The 25185-nt window shown below is 43.9% G+C and overlaps 1 protein-coding gene across 1 annotated transcript in view; it reads left to right on the top strand.

Annotated features, from left to right (window-relative positions):
- Positions 1-21026, top strand: part of NEGR1 (neuronal growth regulator 1) — a gene marked incomplete at its 3' end in the record, with an annotated part of 112446 nt that extends 91420 nt beyond the window's left edge. The window contains 1 exon segment of the mRNA XM_010153858.1: positions 20811-21026. Coding sequence (XP_010152160.1) covers positions 20811-21026 — 216 coding nt within the window.
- Between the last annotated feature and the right edge of the window lie 4159 nt (positions 21027-25185).

The raw sequence follows: 25185 nt of genomic DNA, 5'->3' as shown, positions 1-25185 counted from the left end.
CCCCCCCCATAATATACCGTGAGGGTCTGGTTTTCTGTAATTGTATCTTGAACAGCTCTGTTAAAGCTGCATTTTGTGGACTTCACTGAAGTAAGATCCGGTGGCCTTGGAGAGGAAAAAAGCCGTTCAGTTGAAATTAAAGTACAATAATTTAATTTTAGCTTTTATGAACCCCATCATGCTGCAGATTGAAGGCCAGATTTGTTGGTGCTTACCAGGGAGGTGAAAATTACAGTTCCTGTGCTGAGAAAGCCCAGCTGGCACTGGAAATCACTGGTGTGGTCTGGTCCGGTAGGGTCTGTTGGTTTGGCTGTCTTGGGTCTTCCAAGCAGCACAGGAAGGAGGACAGGTCTTCATTTCTGAGCCAGGACCCCCAGGCACTCCTGGCATAAGTTGCTTTGTAGGAAATAATGCCTAGTACAGCCTGGGCTCAACCTGCCACAGTTCTCCTGCATCCCATGTGCCACAGTTTACAGAAGAGAAAGCTCATCTGCCAAATTTTGCAGAGAGTAAATACAAACAGTATAAAGATAACTCAAAATATTCTAGATATTGAGCCATGTCTGCTTGCAACAGCATCTCTTTGTGCAGGTGTTTTCCATTAGATCTTGAAATTTTCCATTAGATCTTGAAAACACTGAAAAGGGAAAAAGAAAGTGAATAGACCGTATGATAACCTGTAAAAACTGTATTAACCTTGTAAGTTGTGCTCCTGAATCGGTGTTGCCCATAGGTGTTTACCCAGTCCCCCTGTAAGTCATCTCCAGCGATGGCAGCTCCATGGACAATGTACTCTACGCAATCAAGGCCTTTACACTGAAAAATGTTCAGTGTCTAATGTGAACCTTCCTTGTAGAAATACAGCCCCATTCCTCACCTGTCCTCTGAGGGACTGAGAACAGACCAGTCTCGCCTTTCCATCTCTCTGGAGACAGTGGAGTTGTGCTACCCATGTTCACCTCCTGATGTTCACCAGCCCTGAATTCATCTCATCTTTGTTCTCGAGTCATATTTTCTAGGGGATTGATTCTTTCTTTTCTGTAGATCAGTTGGTCCTAGGGAAGGGTTTCTCAAATACGGTATTTAAAATTTGAGCTAGCGTGCCCGGTGAGGTGTTGGATTGCCAAAGACCTGGAAGGATTATTTTTGATGCCTGTTCATATGTCTGTCCAGAACACTTGCCTTCCCTGTGACGGCAGGACACTTTAAGGTGGGGGGTTACCCTTGGCAGCCCTGGTCACTCTCTGCAGATGGGGCTGTCCTGCCTCCTTGCTGTATTCATCCAGCTCATGAATCCTAAGTGTTGAGTTTGTTCCTGTTTCATTCCGTCCACTTTTCATAGAATCACAGAGCGGTTTGGGTTGGAAAGGACCTTAAAGATCATCCAGTCCCACCCCACTGCCATGGGCAGGGACACCTTCCACTAGACCAGGTTGCTCCAAGCCTCATCCAGCCTGGCCTTGGACACTTCCAGGGATGGGGCACCCACAGCTTCCCTGGGCAACCTGTCCCAGTGCCTCCCCCCCCCCAGCTCTCCCAGCCTGTCCCCATAGCAGAGGCCCTCCAGCTGTTGGAGCATCTCTTTGGCCTCCTCTGGACTCACTCCAACAGGTCCACATCCTTCTATGTTGGGGGTGTCAGAACTGGACACAGAACTGCAGTGGTCAGGCCACTTTTTCAGTTTATTAGGGTTGTTTCAGGGTTCTCATCTCTGATAATGGTACTGGTGAAGACCCCCATCAGTAGCAGGCCCAGGACTGATGTCCAGCTGAGCAGACAGGACAGCAGCCCCAAGAGCACAGCCTTCCAGACAACATACACTCAGGTGAAGAGAGCTTTTCGACGAGCCCAGCTTCCTTGTGCCCAGGAGACGTGGTCAGCACGCGTCGCAGTTACGCTGCGGCACCCACTGCCGTTCCCTGCTGCGGGCAGGAACCGGTGACCCGACACAACCTGTTCTTAACAAGCCTGTTGGCGATCGTTCATCTTCTTGTTATCTCCCGTGTGCTTCCACATCTGTGATTGCTTGAACAGCGTTTTTAGGGGGATTGGAGATAAATGGACTGGCTTGCAATTCCCTGGTTCTCCTTTTCTGAACAAGGTTCCCAAAGGCTGTGTTAGGCACTTGTCCCACACCCCAGAAATAACCCTCTAGCTCTGCGTTTACTTAGTCCAGCTCTTGAATACGCTTTTGAAATTTATTGGGCCAATTGGTTTTGTGTCAGTTTTGTTTATTCGAGTACTTGCTGCATGATTCTTTCCTTGTCTTAACCAGAAATACAAACCCATTAATTGTGCTCATTTAATTGGTCAAATTCTGGGTTTGGAATGATTCTGCTTCCTGCACCCTTTTCTTTTTGTGCATCTATTTCATGTTCTTCAGTAAATCATTTAAGTTTTGGGTTGGGGTTTTATTTCTCTCCGTTCATGGAGTTTTCCTCTGCCTCCAGCCCCCAGGTCTGTCATCTCAGATCAGGCACTGCGTCTCGCAGGTCGCAGCGGTCCCACTCAAATCGAGAGCAGAGGGTTCTGGGCAACTGCCCACCCACCCAGGCTCTGGCATCCGAGTTCTGCTGCTGGGGAACTGTGGGATTGAGTTTTCAGGGAGCAGTGAGCTGGTTATGAAAGGTGTCTGTTCCACAGACCTTGTGCCCCCCTCCTGCTGTGATGGTTTGATAAGATATTTTATGCTGTGGGGTGGGATTTTTTTTTTTTAATAGAAGGAATGTGCGAGCTTCTTGTATGAATTTTAAGTAATGTGTTTGTTTTTTGCTTGGACAGGTTCGGGTTTTTGCAGAACAGCTTATCTCATTAGCATTTCTTAGAAGTCTGCCTTACTGTTGCTATGGCACTTTGCATAATATTATGCATAATACTCTGATTTTACTTTGAAATCAGACATACTGTACAAGCCACTCTAACCTAATTATATCTGTAACCTTAAACCTACTGGGGAAAAACATTATAGGACTTCAGTGTTTGTTGGGGCTCAGAATACCTGGACATGTTGCTGTGACTATTCTCCCAGAAAGTGTTTTGCTGCGAACTGTTGCTGACCTCGAAAAAAACATTTCCTTGTCAAGGTTTGGTTTTTTTATTTAGGATTTAACAAAGAAAATTTCCCTCAATCAAGGTGAATGCGTTATTAAATAAAAAGGCAGGGCCCAAATATTTTCCGAAGGTCTCGATCCTCCTCTGCTTGGGTATCAAGTGTAAAATTACTCAAAGCAATTTTGCAGTTTTAATTTCCACTTTCTTCTAATATAAGAGAGGGGGAGGGTGGAGGTCTGTTTAAGCATAAATAAATAACTCTGATTTTTTCAATTTTTAATAGCTACAGATGTGCAGCTTCATATTCATATCCCTGGCTAAATTTAGGACTTGGGCATTATGGTCAGCATTGGCTTTAGGAGATCAGGAGTCCTTTTATTGGAGAAACCAGTCGCTCTACATAAACATATTTTGATCCAGAAGTGCAAACTACTTTTTTTTTTTCTTAAAACAACACAGACAATGCATTGAGAAGTTGTAGGTGTTTGTGTGAGTCTCTATTTTTGCAATATTGTTGGTTTGTTAGCCAGCCTGAGAAGGAACAGCCACCTTGTCTGTTGTACCAGAAGTTTATGTTAGCGACTGCGGTCAAGGGTGCTGCATCTCACAGCCTTAGGGGATCTGAAACTTAAATGTTCCTCTCCGTGAGGACAATTCCATCCAACTATGAAGTTTGTTTTCTTTTAAGCCAGTTAACCAGTTCTCTGAAAGAACCATACTGTGGAGGAGAAGTTAGTGTTTTTCTTTACGGTGTCATCTATATCAAGTAAATTTGGTCATGTCAACTCTTCAAACAGAATTTCACCCACATGAGATGAAGTCATATGTTCAAATTTGACCGTGAAACAGAAAGACCTTCTCTTGGTGTTGCAGTGGTTGATATTATCCATCTGGTTGAAATTCACACATTTAAAACTGAATCATGTGGGTCGGGCTCTCTTTAGTCATGAAGTATTTCCTGATATTGTACCAAGGGAGAGCAATTTGCAGGTACTGAGCAGCCACAGTTCCCACCGACTGTTTGAGAGGTATGTGTGCGCAGAGCCTTGGAAGATTGAACTTGGCAATACCCTTCTGAAGTATCAAAATTACGCTCTGAAAAGCTAAAAGCACTCTGGAGTGTGGTTTCACTGGCTTCTATGAAACACACTTTCCTAAATTCTCAGGTTACCATTCAAAAATGGGATTTTGGCTTCAGAGTCACACTAAGGACTCCTGGAAATCTGACTACTGGTTCATATCTGATTCTGTTAAGAGATCAGTGGAGTGTATTGCAGTGTGAGCTTTCCAGAACGACTGTTCTGTTCAAGACTTCTTGGCCTTGGACGTGTGGGCAAGGGTAATGCTGGTGCATGGTGGGTCAGACTCTGCCAGCATAAGAGATGACCCTGGCCTGTCATAAGCTGTGTCCAAAGCATGCCTTCAGGCTGCCCAGTTTTCCATAAATTTTCTGGTTTCTTTGGAAAGAAGGCTGCGAGGATTGGTCCCCTTTTGTTTTGTCCTACCTGCCAGAGACCTGGGGAAGGGCAGGTGTCCTCCTTTCACATTTTTCATATGAAATCTGTTGTGAAAGATCAAAGCTAGAGTTGTGCTAACATTTTGAATGGTGGGAACACTGCTGCTCTGTGGTGTGCAGTTGGGAGACTGTTGACTGACTTACAGAATTACAGAAGGGTTTGGGTTGAGAGGGACATTAGAGCCCACCCAGTTCCAACCCCCCTGCCATGGGCAGGGACACCTTCCACTAGACCAGGTTGCTCCAAGCCTCATCCAGCCTGGCCTTGGACACTTCCAGGGATGGGGCATCCACAGCTTCTCTGGGCAGCCTGTCCCAGTGCCTCCCCACCCTCTCCAGGAAGGATTTCTTCCTGATGTCCGGTCTAAACCTACCCCACTTGTCAAAGGACGCATTGGGCAGTCTGCAAAGCAGGCAGGTCAGAGTGATGCAAGTGCGGAGGGTTGTGTTTTAGTCCATCAAGACCATCTCTTGAGGTTTTTTTTCCCGGTTATTGTTAATTAACCTAAATCTAGAAATTGAATTCTCTGTGTTGTACAGATGTTCTAGTTCAGTAGTTATAACTTTTTATACTATTTCAATTAAAAAGATGCAGGAAGGCCTTCAGAGTAACAATGGAGAGGACGTCATTCCTGCAGCACATAATACACAGCTGAGAGCAGAGAAATAACACTGTAATTAGTTTCTGTATCAGTGGGTCAGATATATGAAAGCCGCCCACTCCAGCTAAAGGAGATTAGGTGCTAGCACAGCTGAGATGAAAAGTTTGATTGTGGTTTAAGTCAATAATAGCAGAGCTTGTCTTTTGGGTCCAGCCATCCAGATGAGGAGCTGCTAGCAAAATATTTCAGGTGAAACTATTGCAAATAAGAACAAGTTGGGTTTGGGTTTTTTTTTTTTTCACATTAGAGAAAGATCTCTGAAGAATTTTCTGTTCTCCTGTAAAATGGAGCTTTTGATCATGCACAGTGTAATCAGAGCTGGGGTTTTCTCACACTGCGGGGGAGAAGCGTTTGTTATTTTTGGTCAGCATTAGGACTAAATTTTTATTTACTTAATTTGCAAACTGTCCTTATCATTGAGATCACTTTGTATGAGTTATTTGACATCCTGTCTCATAGTGACCCTTAATGAAAACCAGCTTATACCAATTCAATAAAAACTGGTCATATATTTAAAACCATCTCAGGGGGTGGGTGGGGGAAAAATGTAGTTGATTTGCAGAAAATCTCTTTCCCCTCACTGGTGGGAAAAGAAGCCTCTTATGAAAGTAATGTTTGTCATTTTACGTCCTTCAGGTATTTTTATTAACATTTCAGAAGCCAGATTAAAACAATATAGTTCAAGTTTCTGACACAAGTGTAATTTGGCTCCTAAATTAACATTGATTTCTTTCTGCGGTGTAATAGTTTACTATTAGGTTCTGCAAACCACTGCGCAGTTACTGCATATTTCTGAAAAATGTTGCTGATATTGAAGCGTGACAAAATTGATTATAATGTTCCTTCATGTAGATGGCATTCTGCTGCCACAGCACATAACCAAGGGCTTTGGCAACATGAAACGAGGTCTTGCATTTGAAGAAGTTGGAGTTTTAGTACTCAGGTTATCCCTTCAACAGACAAGGAGCACATTTTTCACCTTCTTAAAGAAAATATCTGCTTAATATCTGTGATTATTGGTCTGGATGGGGCAGGGATGCTATTCTGGGAGGTGCCAAGGGCTGCGCCCTCTGTCTGCCAGTGGTGCGGTGCAGATGAATGAGGAAGGCAGCCTGTCAAGTGAGCTGCTGCGTCTCTCCATGAAGATTTTGGGTTGGCCAGTGGCATATGAGGCTGCAGGACAAGGATGCAGCTTGGCTCCTTCAGTGGAAGGCAAGATGATGCTCCAGTGTAACGCCAGCATTGCTCCTGCGATGGCCCAGATTTTGGCTGCAAAGGCAAACTGAGATTTAAGATGCCAAAAAAAAAAACCAGTTCAGGTTTTCCTTTACTATGTGAGGAGTGTCTCCAACACCAATCTGTGAAACACATGGAGGAGTCAAGAGCTATTAAAGCATGTGCAAACAAGTCCTTTTTCAAGCATTGTTTTCTTGGGAAGCAGCGTGTCTAACCTAGCTATTAAAAGATTGTTTCTATTATTCAAATCTGGGTTTTATTGTTTCAGAAGCCTATGGCTGCTGATTATTTGTCATTTCTGCAGTGGTTAATTCTGAGGACTGCCATGATTACCTATTTGCAAGTAATCTCTGTTTCTTGTCCCTAGGAAAACAAGTCCTTGAAATAAAAATAACTGTACTAATTTGCACATATTTACACTCTGCCAGTAGTTACAGGTCCACATGTTGTATAATTATGGTATACCAGTAAATGCCATTCATTATGTTTATGCATCTCTGGGAGACTGTGCTGTAACAAATAATGGAGCATCCACGACCTGCTCTCTTAGTGTCGGTGAAAAATATTGTTGACACTCTATTGATGATGGTTGTTGCAAAGGCACGATGCAAAGGCTTCAGGCCATTGTTCGTGAAAGTGTGGGGACCAGCCCATGAATTGGTGGAGAAAAAAAAATAATTAAGTTTTTTTTGGTGTGTAGCTTTTGTGTACTTTTCCACTTGTGCTGTCAGTTTAAAGTCAAAACAAGGTTACAGTAAGACTTTGGGCACTTCCATGCATCCACCTCTGGTGAGGCTGCCTTCCTTGCAGCTCTTTCTCCTGGCATCAGCAGGAGTCTGGCTTCCCAGGGTGCCGGGCTGGCTCCCTGGAGAGTCGGTGTGCAGCTCCGTTACCTTTGGAGATGCTAAAATTTCCCATCTGCAGGCGGGGCGTTAACCCCCTCAAACCTGATGGGATGCAAAGCAACAAGTGTTTTAGCGATGGAGGAAAAGGACTTCTGGGAAGTCAGCCCTGCCTGGAACAACTTCCTTCTCCTGGCTCTGAACCACTGCTAGCTCTCCAGCCTCCAGGTGATCCCACTTTAAATACCAGCTAAAACACAGTTCAGGAAAATTGAAGACTTAATAGAAGATGACTCATCTCTGAAGAGCTTATGCATTTCAAGAAGCAATTTGAAGTATACAGCAGGCTGCGTTAGACTCCAAACTAGAGCCAAAATTAATGGAGAGCTCTTCAGCTTCCAGGAGCGTTCACTTGCCCAGATTGCTCTTCAGCAAAAACAATTACTTAAAATATTTCTCGTAATAGTCAACACATTGTAAAGCAATATTTCTCTTATTAATTGTAGTATTCCTTGTCGCTGTTGGTCTAAGACTTAGTCTTTCTTCACCCTTGCAAGCACAGTGCCTTTGAGGTGATAGTCTAAAGGGGTTTTGAGCGCAGCTGGTGACACTAACTGGGGCTATGAAAAGACAACTTGAAACAATGTCAGTCTTGCAGAATTCTCTGTCTCCAGACTCCTTTTTTTTGTTGTTGTTATTTATTTTTTCCAGCAGTCATTGTTGCTTTGAAATGGTTCAGCAAAAGAAATCTGTTTAGTGTAACTTGAGAGCGTATGGGTACGGCCGTGATGCCATGCAGCGACGGTCCCCGTTGGCTGCTACCCTCACTACACTCGGCATTTCAACAAGAAAACTGGTCCCTGATAAGACTGTAATGATATTGTTACAGCTTGTTTGTCCCCTGGTGAGATTGCTAAATTAGGTTTTAATAACTTCTGCAATTTGGCTGGTATTAACAAGTGTGTGGTGTAGGCACTAGATCTGAGCTAGGGGAGCTTTGAGAAGTAATATTTCTACTTTTATAGTTTAAAACAAAGCAGTGCTGTTGACACAAAAGGCAGAAAAATTTGCCAGCATCATTCTTCAGGCATCATAATTCATAAAACTGGTTCTCTTCACATTTTCTGTCTCTTCTCAAATAAAAAACAAACTATTTTGAGGCTGATGTGACCTTTTTTGGACCTCAGAGTTGTAGAGCAAACACAAGCTCTTGCAAGGAAATCTCTGGTGCTTTGGAGGCCCAGCTGCACTCAGTGCTGCTTCCCAAAGAGAAGTAACATCACAGACCACGTTGCTTGAGTTGCTTTGATACCTGAGCGCAAAGATCACGATTGTCATTTCTAGACTAAAAGAACTCAGTTCACAAATTCAGAAAAAATTCATCTCCAGTGTATTTTGAACAAAATTCTGTTTAATATCAAATCTATCAAAATTCAGATGCTCGCTGCCTCAGCACCTGGTGTTATTAATGGCAAAAGAGCATCTCAAGAAAAAGAGCAAATCAAGAATTATCTTCCAATGCAGCAATTAAACTTTTAAGTGGGGAAAACCCTGTATTCTAGCCTTCTCACATAAAGCCAGGTCTGCATCCAAGTGCTGGTTTGCGATCTATTGTCTCTTCTTCAGAAATACGTGACGTCCTTTGGAACTGAGCAGTTGTAACAAGAATATTAAATGGCTGTCAGGGACAAACTGCCAGGCTCTGGGTGTTTTTGGTGTTTGTAAATGGCTCTCATTTTTTTGCCTTTGTTCTTCCTCAGCACAGAATCCTGTGTGCTTTGTTTTAGCAATGATCTCAGAATAAAAGGTGACATCCGTTGTATGCAGTTCATTGGCTTTTATCTGTTGAAATACCGCAAAAGTGAGGAGGAAGAAATTACTTTCTATGGACAATCTTATAAATAAATACAGATTGGGGTGGGGAGAGAGACCACTGAGATGCATTTGTTTCAATATAATACCTCTCTTACCACCACCAGCTAATTTTTTGGTGCCACAAGTATGCAGATCACACGTGTCTAGTGAAGAGTCCGGGGCTGTGCAGAGCAGGTGGCTGTGCTGAGATGCTCGAGGAAGCCTGTGCTGCACTTGACTGTGCTGTGGTGGTGGGTTTTGCACGGTGTTTAAGTCTTTGGAGTGTGCTGCAGAGAAAAGCCAACGCTCCCTGTCCCACAGACAGGCCAATCGGAACCATTGACACAGAAGGAAGGTCTAAAAGAAGCATGAAACGTGGCTCAAACAGGTTATTTTTTGAATTAATATGGATATATCTACTCCAGCAGATCCCTTTGGGCTAGCAAGAGGTCTGGGAAGCCCCTGTCAGAGTTTTATTTCTGTAATGTTATTTCTAAACGTTATTTTCAATTACACAAACTTTTCCTGAGAGTGTTTGAAAGCAACTAGTATTTCTGTGGCTTTATTGCTTTTTAGCTAGAAAAACCCACTTTGGGCTTGACTCTGCGTGCGTTTGTGCTTGTCACGAAAGGTATAGATTGTCTTGTTTCTATCAACTTACGTCTGCCACAGATTACTGGGGAGGGGGGAGAAACCAAAAAAAAAACCCCTTTATGTAAACTTCACTTCTTTTTGATATAGAGCAATAGCTTGTAGACCCTTTATGGCTCTTTCCCATTCTTCATGAGATACATATGTATATCAGCTATAACACACTGTCAGCGAACAGTGGTTTTCAATCAAAAAGACTGTCAGTAAAGCTGATTCACTAACAAGAAAGCTGTCAAGCTGTGACAGCTGCTGTCTTTGCAACCCCAAACAATCTGTTCAGTGCTAACTCTGACTTATGCTTCCATTTATTATACACTAGTAATGAGTTCTGTCCTTAGAAATACTATTTTGGTGAGTGCACCTAGCTACTTCGTTAGGTATCTAGAATATATCAAATCAGATCCAAGGTGTACGTGATAAGTTTTCTGCAAATAAAAGTTCTACTTCTCTCTTTTGAATTATTTTTTTGAATTCCAAATCTAGTTTTAATACTTAACTCATTTTTGTAGTTAAGCATGAACCTGGAGATTCCATTACTACTGTTAGCTGAGGAGAGTATAATTTCTTTTTTTCCCATTGTGTTGGAAAATGGCATATAACCTTAATCACAACGGTAGTATCTACAGAAATGAGTAAAGGAATCTGCCATTAGAGGAACTGTTCTGATGCTTAATAATCCCCGGATTTCAGAGGCCACAGAAATTCAACCCAGAGGAGGAACTGAGGAGTCAGGCTGATACTGCTCTCTAGATGCAAATGATGGTATTCGAGTTGTCAACCTTTTCTTTTCAAATAACAAAAAAAAGGAGAAAGAGCACCTTGACAGTCTCATTAAGCAATCTCTTCCAGCAATAGCTTACCAGATCTAAATCTGCCCTGCTTCAATTTTGGTTGATTATTGCTTTCCTGGCCCGTAGACAGGGAAGAGCCAATTGCTTTTTTTTTTCTGTCTTGCTTATTTAGTGATGCAGTGTATCCCTAGTAACCTGTATCTTCCAGCTCCACTAATCCCAATTCCTTCCGCTTTTCTGTACTTTTGGTACTTCAGCTGAGACCATACCAGTGCCCCATAAAGCAGGTGGTTTGTGACAAATAATGGGCCTGTCTGGCAGGTCCTGGCCTCTCCTCGTAGCACCGCGTGTTGTCAGACAGCTCCTCCCGCTTTTCTGCTCCACCATCTCCAAAGGGAAGGCTGGTCACCTGCGAGACACCGGAGCTGTATTCCAAGAGCAGAGAAATAAATCTTTGCCTACAGTAGGCAGAGCACAGTCTTCTATAAACTAACTGTTGTCCCAAGTCATCAGATGAGGATAAGAAACTTATCAATATCTACATAAAGAAAACGATGATGAAACCATTATTTCTGAGACCTTAGAAAGGCTGTGTGAGGTCCGGGGATCGAGGTTCCTGTTGTTCAGAGGGAATAGGCAGTTGCCTGGCAGGTCTCCAGCCCTCAGACACATGCAAAGGGATGTTGGTCCCCAGGGTTTGTTCCAGTCCCAGTGTTTAGGTTTTCCATTAGTGATTGTGTGGCATTTTCGGGTAGGGTCAAGCTGTAAGGGTGGGGGTACGGAAACGCAGCAGCACGAGTGTTTTGGTGGTCTGGGCACCACACAGGGGTAGCACTGAGCAGCAGGGTATTTTTCTTCGCTACTGACAGTGTATGTATGGCAGGGTTCCTCATTACCCTTATGTCATGCCTGCCTTACCTGCTTTTGCACTTTGGCCTCCTGGGTGTGCTGAGGTGGGACTCGAGCAGGTCTCTTACTGCATTTCTGACCTGCTCTGAGATATTTTACACTGTTGTTCTAAACTTTCTTTCCTTGGAAAATTACCAGCTTGCTTCAATTCACTTTCTCCTCAGCTTTACTGCCAAAAGATCTGCTTAGTAATTCCTGGAATTTGTTGAAGTCCATTGCTTTTAGCTTCCTTAGAGGGAGAGAAAGAGCAAAGTAAAAGCGCTCGTGTTTGTTCACACCCAGGCTCCCAGCCAACTCTTCCTTCTGGATTGGCATCAGATGTATGAAAGCATCCCCTTTCCTTCTCCTCATTCCTTAGTACCGCTCTGGGATGCTGATACTCATTTTTTCCCCTTTCACCTCTACACACACACGCATTTGAATAAATTTCTGAGATAATGGAACCGCAGCAGAGCGCAAGGGCACGTTAATTGTGCAGAAGCTTTTCCAGTAGCAACTGCTGAGGGAGGGAAGTTTCCTGATGCGAGTGAACCCAGCTCAGGTAGGATGCCTGGCTCCGCTGGGCAAACAGACACGACAGCTCATCATCCTTCTTCCGTCACATCTTGACGTGTTGATGCTCTTGTCCTGTATGGAAACGTCCCTTTCCCAAGCTAGCTCTGTCCTCCAGCATTACCCAGAGATGTGCATTTGCTCCTGTACACGGAGCACCGCAAAATTTAACAGCAAGATTGGGTGGAGTAAAATATCTTTCTCTTTTCCACTACCAAAGCCTCTCAGTTGTTAGTTGAGGAGATGCTGCCAGTGTGCATGTCACACAGGAAAAGCTAAACCCAGCCATTCCCAAGACACCTTTTCCTGGAAAGACGCTCTCTTGAATTTCAGAAAGATGCCTGTCACCTTGAAGTCCCCTAGACAGCGCTCGCAAATGACTCATTAGGGGTGTCAGGCTCTGTTATACATTGCTGAGGCTCTGCCAGCTCTCCTCTAGCAGGAGACCTGCCCCCTGTTCAGACCTACCTGTCCCCCTCAGCAGCCACTGACAGTCAGTGCTGCAGTGCCGGGGTGTCACCTCCATCCCAGCGAACACACTTTGCCCCTCTTTACAATGGGTGCAGCCTCAGGACTCAGAAGTTGTGCTTCTCAATCTCCCTACGTACCACACCCAAAGTTTTAAACCCTTTTCTAATAGATCCCCTTCATATATTTCCAAAAAGACCATCAGCAGTTCTGCTGGGTCCTATCGATACCATTTTTTATGCCATGAGACACAGAAGTTTGCTTTTTTGACTCAGGTAATTACAGACGCTTGGCCATTCTTTGCTGATGAGAAAGTATCGGTGACAACTTTTCCCTCAAATTACAGCAGAAAGAGCAATAGCACGTAAAAAGAGGGATTACTTTGCAAGAGCTGTCTTTGTTATACTCGTGCTCTTTCAAGTTGCGTGGTTTTTTTTTTTCTTTTTTTCTTTTGAAAACTGTGAAATTCTCTTTTATTGCAGATCTTTCTGGGCCTCACTCAAAGCCCACTGAAGTCAATATAAAGACTTTGACTTCAATTAAATTTGCATCAAGCCGCAGTGGCCAATGAAAGATTAAAACCGACTCCACTATATCAAACGACGCCAAACACTGAGCATTTATACCCCTATTTATGTTTGGTGCATCTGTTCCTTCTAAATTACCAACAACTCTTGTATGCAAACGTAGGGTTAGTTTCGTGTTTGCTCACCGCGGTTTCAGTCACGCCCGCGGAAAGGGCGCGTGCGATGCCGTTGGACACGTGTAGCTGTGAGATGCTCCTGTCCCCCCCCGGCTGCTCTGAGGCACCTTATGAGGTCCAAACAGCGGGGAGGGTATGGAGCTGAGTTTTTTGTTCATATTGTGAATTCCTGTACAGTGGCAGGACTTGTTCTACCAAACAGGATGTAGTTATTTGCAAAACGATGGCGAGTCGCACCGGCCGGGTTGGGCGGCCCGGGCTGTTTCCAGCCGGTCCTGCTGCCGAAGGGGGGTTGTGGCTCTGTCCACGCTCACACAAAAATATGCATCCGTGTTGCAACCACGGGGAACCCAGGTTTCCCTAGCCCAGGGACACGGAACAAATGGTAGCGCCTGGAGATGCCCACCCCTCGGATGCCGTCACCTGCAGCGGGAGCCCCTCGAGGGAAGGGTTTGTGTTCCCATGCCGGAGCAGCTCCTTTGTCAGGGGATAAAAATACACCTACGGAGCTATCTTAGACAGAATACGGTTAGAAAAACGCTTTGTTGGGGAGATAGAAGGATTAAATAGATGAAGCAGTAAGATAAAATCTGATGGACGGAAAAACAAAGCAGTCCCTCCACCTGCACGCCTTTTCCTACGTAGCTCCACGGAGGTCTTTGTTTGCTTTGCTGGTTTTGGGAGATTTTGTTAAGTTTCTTTCTCTTTCTTGTCACTCCAGTACTTGTAAAACACATTGTTAAGGATTTCTGTCTGCTGGCCTATTATTTATTAACTATTATTTTGTATTGCTGTTTTTTTTTTTTTCTCCCACATAACAATTACTTGCAGGTTTTAAGCTTTCCTCTTGACGCTGGGAGGCTTTATATTCAAAAACATAAATTGCACAGCAGCCAGTGATTTTGATGGTCTGTTGTAATGCAATCTATTAGGTGTAGCTGAGGGAGATGCACGTTTGGGAAAATTGCAATGCACCCTGTAATATGGCAAATTACAGGCATGTGATTCTTGAGAGTCCACTCGTTTTCTGATGGCTAGTGCAAGGTAGTTACACGATTGTTTAATTGATCAGCATTTAAAGTGTGCTGGTTTGTACAGTTAATTCCTGAATAGGAAAGGGAAAGGCACAGAAAAGATAATGGGTTACATTTAGAAATGCAGGAGCTGAACTGAATTATTTACTGGTACCTCGTATGTTGGCATATAAAATGTATGGATACGTACGCATCGAGATCCCACTGAACTCCGTGGGTTTTGATAAGTCCTCAAGAAGAGAGGGAAAAGATAAGCTTAGTCTAGTGATTGTTAAAGGCATGTCTCTCAAACGTTGCCACACACTGGAGAAGTTTCTCATATGAAGAGATGTTTATTAAGCCACTCCATTAATTTTGGAATAGGTAGAGTTGCTGCTCTGAATAAGCTAGAAAAATTAAATGTATTAGACTATTGGAAGACCATCTTAATTATATAAAGTACATTTACTACTGTATCACTTGTAAAGATTTGTTACTTTATTGGCAAAACACTATGTGTGTGGGTGTGTGTGTATATATATAAATAAATACAACTGAATATTGCTCTTATCTGTTTTTCTGAGGCAGAAAACAGATCCCAGAAAACCTGGTTTTTTACCTGAAAGTCTTTATCTTAACGCACTGGAGAGCAATTTCTCTAACAAAAGCCACTGTTAGGATGCCAAATTAAAATCTGATGAAAACTGGGAAAATAAAAGACTTTTTTGACATTTACAATTAATGCCACAAAAATGTTAGTTTAATCAGACAATATGGTTAATCACAAAGGTGAAATTGGAAGTTGCCAGCCCTGAATGCTAGTGTAAAAGTTAATAAATTCAGCTCATAATCATTATGCACATGCTAGTTATAATAATTTACTGTCCATACCAAATCTTTATAAGCATTGTAATTAAATATAAAATGCACATTAGAATTATAATGAGTAATTAGGGCAACATAACTAATATGCATAAAAGTCCCGAAGCTCATTAAAATGTTAAAAGATGAAACCTGTTCTAGCTGGGGGTTTTTGCGTGCTGTCTGTGCCTGCCCGAATGACAGCATTTTGCGTGCATTGTTTTAACTGTTGCTTTAGACACATAAAGGCAAAATGAAAATATTTGGGTAGGAAACTAGATTCAGCCAAGCTTTGCATCACTTCCTGATGGAACATAAGTTGCAAAATTCAGTTTCCCAGCACAAAGACCTGACTCATGCTGCATGTTGGTGATATCAGATGAGCAGAAAATAATTATAGAGCTCTTTTGGCACAGGAGTGGAAGACGGAGATGAGTTTCCACATCTTTCTCGTTAACACGCTGGTAGAGAGACGGAGTGCAGTGAGTACTCAGCATCATCACACGAGATTCAGTAGGGGTATTTATTGAAACTTCTATTGTTTCACTAAAATTAAAGGGGAGGTGTACATGTCAGAGGGTGCGTGCCACTTAATGTAGTGCTCATCTGTCCTGAAATCTCTGACAGGTGCCCCCAGGGCTCCCACACTGATGGGAGGGAATTGCCCAATGAACTCGTGCAGTATTTGGTTGTGGGAAAGGAATCACAGAATCATAGAATGGTTTGGGTTGGAAGGGATCTTAAAGCCCACCCAGTCCCACCCCCTGCCACGGGCAGGGACACCTTCCACTAGACCAGGTTGCTCCAAGCCTCATCCAGCCTGGCCTTGAAGACATCCAGGGATGGGGCATCCACAGCTTCTCTGGGCAACCTGTCCCAGTGCCTCCCCACCCTCTCCGGGAAGAATTTCTTCCTGATATCTAATCTAAACCTCCCCACTTTCAATTTAAACCCGTTACCCCTTGTCCTGTCCCTACAGGCCCTTTTAATAGTAATAACTCACACCAGTCTTCTGGCTGCTGCTATGCTGTGCTTCTGTCCCACGTGGGGCTTTTTCCTAAACAAGAAGGACAGCAAGCAGTTGTACTTTTCCCATGCTGTTTTTATTTGGGTGGTTTTTGTTTTGTTTTGGTTTTTTTCTCATGTCAAATCCCTCAGGTAGGGATACATTAATATGTGCTCAGCAGGTGTAATGAAGATGTATTTTGGGTGAAGAATAGCCTTGCCTCCTGAGCCATTTCGTGCAGGGACAAATGCGAAAGGGCGTCAGCAAAATCCCAGTTAAGCCAAGTCTCTGAGCACCCACTCGAGAAAGCCTTTCCCAGCAAAGCACTTACACGTATTTGAGAAATTGATATTAAGTAAGCTCCAGTAATTTATTTTCAAGTCGGAAATGAAGCATTTATTTTAAGGGCTCTGCTCCACAGGGATGAACTGTGGGAGAGGATTGAACAAGGATCCACTGTAGGGAGAGTAAACCTAAAAGTACATCACAAAAGCCCAGTACTGCTGTCAGATATATATATAATCTTTTTTTTTTCTTTGTTATTTTATATAACCATTATTTAGGAGGTAAAAGAAATTACAAAGACTTCTAAAATTATTAGTCTTACACAAGGTTTTCTTGTTAACATTACTGTTACATTTTACTACCATATCTTTTGTCAGACCACGAACTTTTCCATTATATTGTCCTTTTCCATTATATTGTCCCCCCCGGGAGTACTCTGTGACTGTCAGCCCCTTCTTTCCTCCTCTAGGCTCTTCCAGGTAAAGGGTTTCACTCTCTGCTGATGCTCTGTACTTTAGAGATGTTTTCTTGCTTGCTTGTGTGTTTATTAATATTTATAATGAAGTGCTCCACACGCACGACTCTGTCCCTGCAACACAACTGGTGTCTCTTCCCATGTAACTTGTGGAGGGGAAAGCCTGGTAAAGCCCTCAGCTGTGGAGGCTGCAGCGTTTGAGGAAGGTTTGCTGGAGCCTTGGCTACCCAGTGCCACCCTTCAGCCTCGGATTCTTTTGCGCTGAAACTTCAACCAAAATTTCTCTTGTTTTTCCACTATTTTTCCAGCTGTAACTCATTTATGTTAAATTTGTTTATTAAAGCTGCTGGGGGTTTTTACTCTTTTAATTTTTCATCAGATCTTTAAGCGTGTGTCCGTCCGTATTTATTCCTTACCTTCCATTGCCAGCCCCGGACTCTCGCTAGCATCTGTTTGATCAATCAGCTGGATAGAGCAGGATCGCTCTGCTAATGACACTGAACGATTTTCTGTAATAGTTTAAGTCATCATTATTAAACTCCTGAATGAAAACATTTTCCTAGATAGCCAATATTTATCCTTGCTATCGATTCCCTAAGCAGCCGTAAAAACCCGACAGCAGCCGTGGGCTGCCGGGGCGGTGGGTGATGTGATGGATTACCTGGCCGTATTGGGGGGCAGCGATGTTGGTGTGGCTGGTAGCCCTCCTAATGGCTTGCAGAAAGCCTGCCAGGGGTTTGGGGAGATATCTAATTGCTGCTGGGATTGAGCAGGATTTAAATCGTTCGCCTGATGATTTGGATGATCTTGCACATCCCTGCTGCACTGGGCAACCCTGGTGTCGGGGAGATTGTTCGCCAAAAAACCCGAGGTATATTGGTTAACTGTGATGGCAGAATTGAATTGAAACTTGTGAGCACTTCCTAAGATCATTTATGAGCTTTTCTCTTGCTAAATGATATGTTTTTAGATCAATATAGTATTCCTTCTGATTTTTATAACCTCAAAATCTTTTACATAGGAAAAAACAATTGCAGCATAAGAATGCAGACAACTGCAGCGTGACTGACCGCAGCAAAATCAAATCACCAATATCTTCTCAAAAATGAGTCTTTGGTGACTACATGGAGAGACATTAACAAAATATATGAAGTAGTGGAGGCCCGAGAATCTCTTCCCATGTGTTGGTCTCTCTCCTTTCCAAAACAAACCCTGGCAACCAGCCGCAGCAGGTATTTAGGTGTGTAATTTCATCTGGAGTTATTCAGTCTTCCACACCGATGGGAGCAGTAGGGTCTGACGGATATTTGGCTCAGCACATTGCTAATCAGTGCACCAGAAATGTGCCGGCATCACTCAGTTTCTCTTTATAAGAAAAACAAGAAAATAACCTGACAGTGAAAAATTTAAGGGAATGGTGTCTCTACGCTGTCTTTGGTTCATGTTTTCATATTGGTATTAACCAGGGATTTCCTAGAGCAGAGAATATAGATTTTTATTTTTATTCTGAACAAGAAGAAACTGAAATCTTTCTGAAATGGAGATATAAAAAAATATTTATTTTCCAGAAGTTTTTCAGTATTTTCCAAAACAAACTCTGCCTCACTGGAGAGCAAAGCCCGGGATTGTTATTTGTAGCTGGGACCCAACCGGCATCCCCTTCCCAGCTGCAGTGGGAACACAGTGCCTGGGGCTCCTGCCTGAAAGAAACATTGGCAAGCTGTACGTTTTTACGGATCATTTGATGTTAAAATTTATTACCAGTGATGTTCTGCATTTATTTAAAAAGCAAACAATTTTATTTGTTTATTTAAATTTATTTTAAAAGCAAATTAAAAAAAAATCCAAAGGTAGGCAGGCCACACTTTTGGAGAAAACTTGGAGAAATGTGTTTTGCACTACTTGAAGGAAGCAGTGGGAATGCTGGCAGGCAGTCCCCAGTCCCAGGGCAAGTGAAAACCATGTGTGAGAGGTCGACCTCCTCCCAGGCACAGTCCAGCTTTCGGCAACCTCCATTGACCACGTGCCTGTGCACTAGACGTTCATGTCCTCCCATCATCCAGGCGACGCTTTTGTACAGTTCATCTTGCAGTAGTTTGGCTGTTGTGTGGTACATCTTGCATCATTTTAATGTTATTCTTTTGAACACCGCAGAAGCTAATCCACGAGCTTTGTGGTGCTGGTGCCACATGGAGCTGTAGAAGCACAGAAGCAAAATGTAGCCAGTTCACAGCTCTTTGTGTCTCGCTCAAAGGTATTTTTTAAGTCTTGGCTGCACAAACTGCTTCATTTCTCAGGAAGGAGAAAGCTTGATATACCCCTTTTATTTTTATGGAATAACAAAAAAAAATCTGATCTTTTTCCTGTGCAGATAATGGAGAAATAGTCATGCAAATTGATTATACGTTTATTATCCACTTGAAATTTTAATGTTGCCAGTTGAAAGTTAATGAACTTATGGATTGGTTTGATGTAATCATTGGGAAAGTTGAAAGCAGAAGGGTGTTTGCCAGCTGTTGGAAATGGTAGTCCGTCTGACTGAGCTGGGGCAGGCCGTGAGTGATGGGCGAGAGAGAACCAGGTCTGTGTAATCCCACGCGAAACTCCTCACCCAGTTTTGTTAAACATTGAGACTTGTACCTGAGTGCTGAGAGCCCGCGTTTGCTTTCCCTGGGCTGTGTCAGCTGGATTCCCGTGCGATGTCCCACACATCTGGAAAAGCAGAACTCGATGGTGTTGGTGAAGGACAGGTGTGCGATGGAGCTGACCCGTCCATGCAGGGAACCTGGCTGTCACTCTGCTCTTTCACACATCTGATGCTTCTTTAGTGTGGCTGGTTCCCGTAAAAGACGATGGTCCCAACGCGGCGCGCTGAGCGACGGGTGAGGTGGTGAAAGAAGCAGCCGCGAGGCAGTCAGCGTTTTACATGTACATAAACACCTTAAAGCAACATCTGGAAAACTGCTCGGGGAAAATATAAACAGATTTTTATTTATAAGTTCTGTGTTTTGGTTTTTATAGTATTTTTACAATGCACATAAATTATTGTTTAAAATCAGAAAATGTAAAAGAAGTCCCAGGGAGAAAGCACTTGCTGTTCAGCCTTTCCTTTGATAATCTCTTTCTTGAGGAATTTGTTGTGTTGTACTTTCAGCTTACGTTGCCTTTTGCTGGCAAGTGGAAAAACTGACAATCGCTCTTTACTCGCATCTGTAGTTCTAAGCTTAAAATGTTTATTGCTATTTACAATGTTTACAATTTAAAAAGACAAAGTATATTTACTGAAACAACTCGGCATCCATTGCAATGCTGGAACAGTCTTGCTGTTGTTGGTATTTACAGCTGGCTCATACTTGTGAAGGTAAGTTTATTCTTTTAATATGCAGAACAAGAACTCAAAGACCATCTGAGCCGAGAGGGTTTATGAGGTGTGTGCAGAAGATGTGATGCAGACAATAACTGGTGCTGGCCATGTTCCCTTTGCTGTGGACCCTGCTGCTGTACCCCTCCTCAGCTGGGGTGTCTCCCCCTGGCTGAGCACAGCAGGACCCACAGCCTCTCAGCCAGCACCCGTGTTGGGGCATCTCAAGGTTTTTACTGATTCTGAGGTTTTAAATACATCTTGTATGTCACTAACACAAATAGTTATGCTTTATGTTGAGTAACTGAGTTGCAAAACCTGCTTTTTTGAGTATGGGATTGATATTTCTTCATGTCTCAGTTATGTTTTTTTACACCAGATACGCAGGCTATATATCAGAATCTGCTGTGTGGGATAATTTTTACACTGCTGGAAGAAAACGTGGTTGAATGTGAATCAACATGGAAAACACGCACCAGGTTGAGAGTAACGTAGAGCGTGCTGAAGGGAAGCGGCGTTAAACGATCTGCGTATCTAGATGCAAATATCCATTTTTACAATTCTTTTTTTTCAGTTGCCCCCACAATTCAGGAACTTAAATCCAGCGGTGTGATGCTTGGAGGGAACGGACTGATACGGTGCGAAGGTGCAGGAGTTCCTGCCCCAGTCTTTGAGTGGTACAAAGGAGAGAGGAAGTAAGTAGCCGGCGCTCGCCGACCCACTCGTGCTGCTGGGGATGCTGCCCACCCAGGGGGACCCAGGTGGAAGAGAGAGGACACCGCCGGGCTGGGTTTGTCCCCCAGGATGACAAGTCCAGCAGGCTGTCCTGAAATCAATGCCGAGCTTTAAGCAGCAGGTTTTTGGAGGTGTCGGCTACCAACAGCCCTACTGCGTGCCTTTTGGGGTTGTTTCTTAGTTTCCTTGTGGTCTTAGTTTCTGTGCTCAGAAGTGAGGCGTAATCAGGCTGTCTGTGGCTGGGCTGTGAGAGTGATAATTGTGATAATGAGCCTACCATTTAAACATGCTTTAGTAATTGCAGCTTTTTAAGTGTAATAACCAGAAAGGTGTTAAAAAGTCTGCTTGAAAGGATTTGGGTTTTTTAAAATAATTTTCATAGGTTTTCCTGCCAAGGGTGTTGGTATGGGAAGGTTGATTCACGAACAAGACTTTCAACCAAAGCTTAATGTGTACAAATTTTCACCCAGTTGTGCCAGGAGTGGTCTAGACCACAGGTTTATAGTCCACAGACTCGAGCTGAGCTGCTGCACATCACAGCATTCAAGAGGGGGTCAGGGTAGCACTCTCTGCTTGAACCCTAAAAACTGTGTGTGCTTTGGTTGTTGAAAAAATAACAGTGAAAGTCAGCTTCGCTTACAGATCATTAGTGCTATGAATAACAGCCATTGCTGTAGGGTCATCTTTAGTTTAAAAGTAGCTCATCGAACAAGTAGATTATGGCTTTTTAATAGGGAATTTTGTTTTATAGCTTTTAGCTTGTCTAAGAGCTTCTTGATTCTGTTAAGTTCACATATTGGTGCAAAAGCAAGTGGATATTGTCCCTTGACTGACCACACACACCTTCTAGCTTCTGGAATTTCCTGGCTTCCAAGTGCTGGATTTCTCAGCTCAAACATCCCCATTAAACCTGGGAGCTGACATGAGAATATTAATGACCATTTTCATAGAAAGCCATCTGTCAGCTCATTCCTCACTGGCCAGCTGCTCCCCTTTAGGAGCATTAGCTGCTCATCTCTGTGAGTTTTCAGAGCAGTCATAACTATTGCACTTTGACCATATCCTAAAGCATTCTTTAAAACAAAATAATTGATCTGTATATAGCAATAAAGGTTTTTATTCTGCTGGAAAAATTAGTCTGCATCCTATTTCCAGAGATGCATAATATATTGTACACGTTACGGGGGGAGTTGCAGCAGAAACATATTTTATGTAGAAAATATTGTAGCGCAGGTTTTAGCACTCTGGATGCAATTAGCCGTTTCCAGCGTGATAATCACCTTTCTATTTATAACATGGACCAATTCCTTTCTTCATGAGCATATTCAGTGCCACAGCAGCAGCAGGAAAGACTAAGCAAAGCATTTCACGACGCCGAACTTGTGCCTTCTGTTTCAGTTGGTGTTACCACCTGAGGCTTGCTGTGAGCTGCAGGAAATGTACTGTCCTGTTGTCTCTTAATGCTCAAATATTATGTTAAATCTAACGGTCCATCATTTTTTGTTAAACTGTTGTTGACAGACGTGCTGGATGTATATGACTGCAAAGGTGCTGGGGAGCTCTGAACCTTCAGCACTTGCAAGAAAGAGGGAAAGACATATATGTGGGTTTGGTTTTTTTTTTTTCCCCCTTTTTTTTACCTCTGGATGATGGAAAGCCAGCACAGAGTGAGCCTCAGACAACTCAGTTGTTGGTTTAATGCAAAACTGAGAAGAGTCAGCTTTCATAGGTAGCTCAAAGTAGCATTTACGTTCTCCTGCAGATAATTTGCAGATGTAGTACAAGACTAAATTTATGTACTTGGGAGTACGCACCCTGCTACATTTTCTGCTAATGGAACAGAGAGAATCCCATTTTCTTCAGTTGGTCTTGGATTGGGACCTTTTTTTATATAGATCTGGATGAACTGTTGAATAAATTAACAGTGGGAGTTAGATCCGAAAGCCGAAGTGTATGTTCAGTGTCTGAAACAAGCCTTTTGGGTCTGTAAACGGTATTGTTGTTACTTAGATTAATGTAAATCCAAGCCCACAGCTTCCAGACTCAAGGGATCTTCTCATCATAAAATAGCCATTAAAACTAAACATAAAAGCATGTGCATACTACATCCAGTTAAAACGACGGGTCTTGGAGGCAGCGAGCTTGCAGGACTAATTCTGCCTAATCACCAAGCTCCCAAGATTTGCTGTTCGTTAACTTTTCTTAGGTGATGGCACACAAGGGTGCTTCTCAATATTCTTCCCTGGCCACGTGCAGGGTGAGGAGCCCAAAGCCCACGGTGGGCTGGCTCGCTTTCCTGGGCAGAGAGCCGGCAGGCTGAATGCCTCCGCTCTCCTCTTGTAGCTGGGGAAAGGCGAGGAGAGGTCTCACGGGCAGGTTTCAGACCATTTAGCACTTTGTCTGTCAGAACCGGTGCCTCAAACCCCACGTGGGAGCTGTCGGGCGCAGACCCCGAGTCTGAGATGGGGAGCATGGGGTGAGCTGGGAAGGGACTGGAAAAGTGGGGAGAAAGTTAGTAAAAGAATCTTAAAATTATAACAGAGTGTGGCTTCTAAAACTGTGAGAATTCCCTGGGGAGAGGAGAATGGCTTCATGGTGCTGACTCCCCGTTTCGGGAATTCACAAGTGTTTGAGTATGTTATGTTGCAGGGTTATGCAGAAATTAGATCTCAGACATTTAAACAGCCACAGGGAAGAAGTCAGGAACTCACCGATCTAAAAATAATAATTCCCTTATCCTTGACAAAGCAAACAAGACTTTACATTTGAAATAACAAAACTCATTTTAACGGTTTAATATATTATAATAACGTGGAAGTATTCAAATATGAAACCAAAGGTAGGTACCCCTCGGGGCTGGCACTGGTGCATGCTCCTCTTTGGATGTATTGGCATAATCTCTGGAATAAAAAGGAGATCAGTCTCCCCTTTATAAGCAGAGGTACAAAGCAGTCAGGTGAAGAAGTGTGTAGGGTGGCTGCGCACAAAACACCGTCCCAGCCCGAGAAGTAACTCGGTAGAACCCAGACAGGCAATAAACGCCGTGTTCGGTCAGTAAGCGATGCAGAGCAACACACGGGAGTCATTAATTTAAAAGTAAAAGCATCTGGTTCTTCCAACTGCGAATGGAAAACCTCAAAACTGCTGAGTTTATACTAACTAGAGCCGACTCCTCCGCCCGTTAATTACGTGGCTGACATCAGCCGCTTCCGAGCAGGGATACTGAGGAAAGGGGACGCTGCCCAAGCTTTGCTGGCAGGAGCGGTGGGAGAGGAGCGAGGGGAAGGGGTCTGAGCTGCCACCCCCAGCGCTCGCCCCTTTGACAGCAGACGGCATCAGGCAGGCACGTTTTTGATCCGAGTGTCACTTCTGACACTCTGTCACAAGGGAGCAGCAGAAACCCTAATACCTCACTGTTTTCAGGCAAAAATGATGAGTTCAACTGTAAAATAGAGATGCTGCAGTTCAGCCTGGAGTTATGGGCCAAAAGGATGGAGGTGGCTTGGAAAAGGCTGGTAGGAATAAGCCGTAGGTGGAAGTGGAGCTATCGCTCTGGTACGCTGAGGTCCCCGGGGAGAGGGGTGGAAGAGGGGACAGGGTTTCAAACCCCAAAAGGCAGTGGGACGGGATGATGGCCATGGCTGCCGGGAAGGAGCATCCCAAGGAAAGCGTCTGACCCGGGCGGGAGCAGGTGCCTGGGTTGTGCAGCTGAGCACCCACCTGCCCTGCCTCCCCCAGCGTCACACCCAACGTCTGTTGCTGCCACGCCGATGACGCTGTCACCAGCCGTGAGCCATGGTGTGATGGCACGGGAGCATCGTCGCACGACGTGCTTTGGAGCAGGGGAAGCTCTTGGGCTTTTCTGCAGGAGAGGTAGAAAGAGGAGGGACAGGCATTGGCAGTTTTAGGAGAAGGTCCACGTGCATGGGCTGAAAGGACGAACTTCTGCCTTTCACAAGTCTGGAGACAAGATGAATCTTCTAACTGCAGTGTTCATCCTAAACCAGGCATTTCAGTCCCATTTTTTCATGTTTCTCACAAAACCACGTGTGCATGGGATGTGCTATGTCCTCTCCCCAATGCAGAGCAGACCAGAGTCCTTTACAGCAAGACAGACTGCACAGGGAGGAGAAACCCTGTGTGTGCAGCAGCATGTAGTGATTGAGTGGGAACAGAGGCACTCGTGTAACGGTGTGTCGTGGTTTAACTCCGGC

The sequence above is a fragment of the Eurypyga helias genome, unplaced genomic scaffold (genome assembly GCF_000690775.1).
Source record: "Eurypyga helias isolate BGI_N326 unplaced genomic scaffold, ASM69077v1 scaffold2916, whole genome shotgun sequence".
In the NCBI taxonomy this organism is placed as follows: Eukaryota; Metazoa; Chordata; class Aves; order Eurypygiformes; family Eurypygidae; genus Eurypyga; species Eurypyga helias.
Note: the sequence above shows the minus strand (reverse complement) of the source record. Positions and strands in the feature narration are given on the sequence as shown.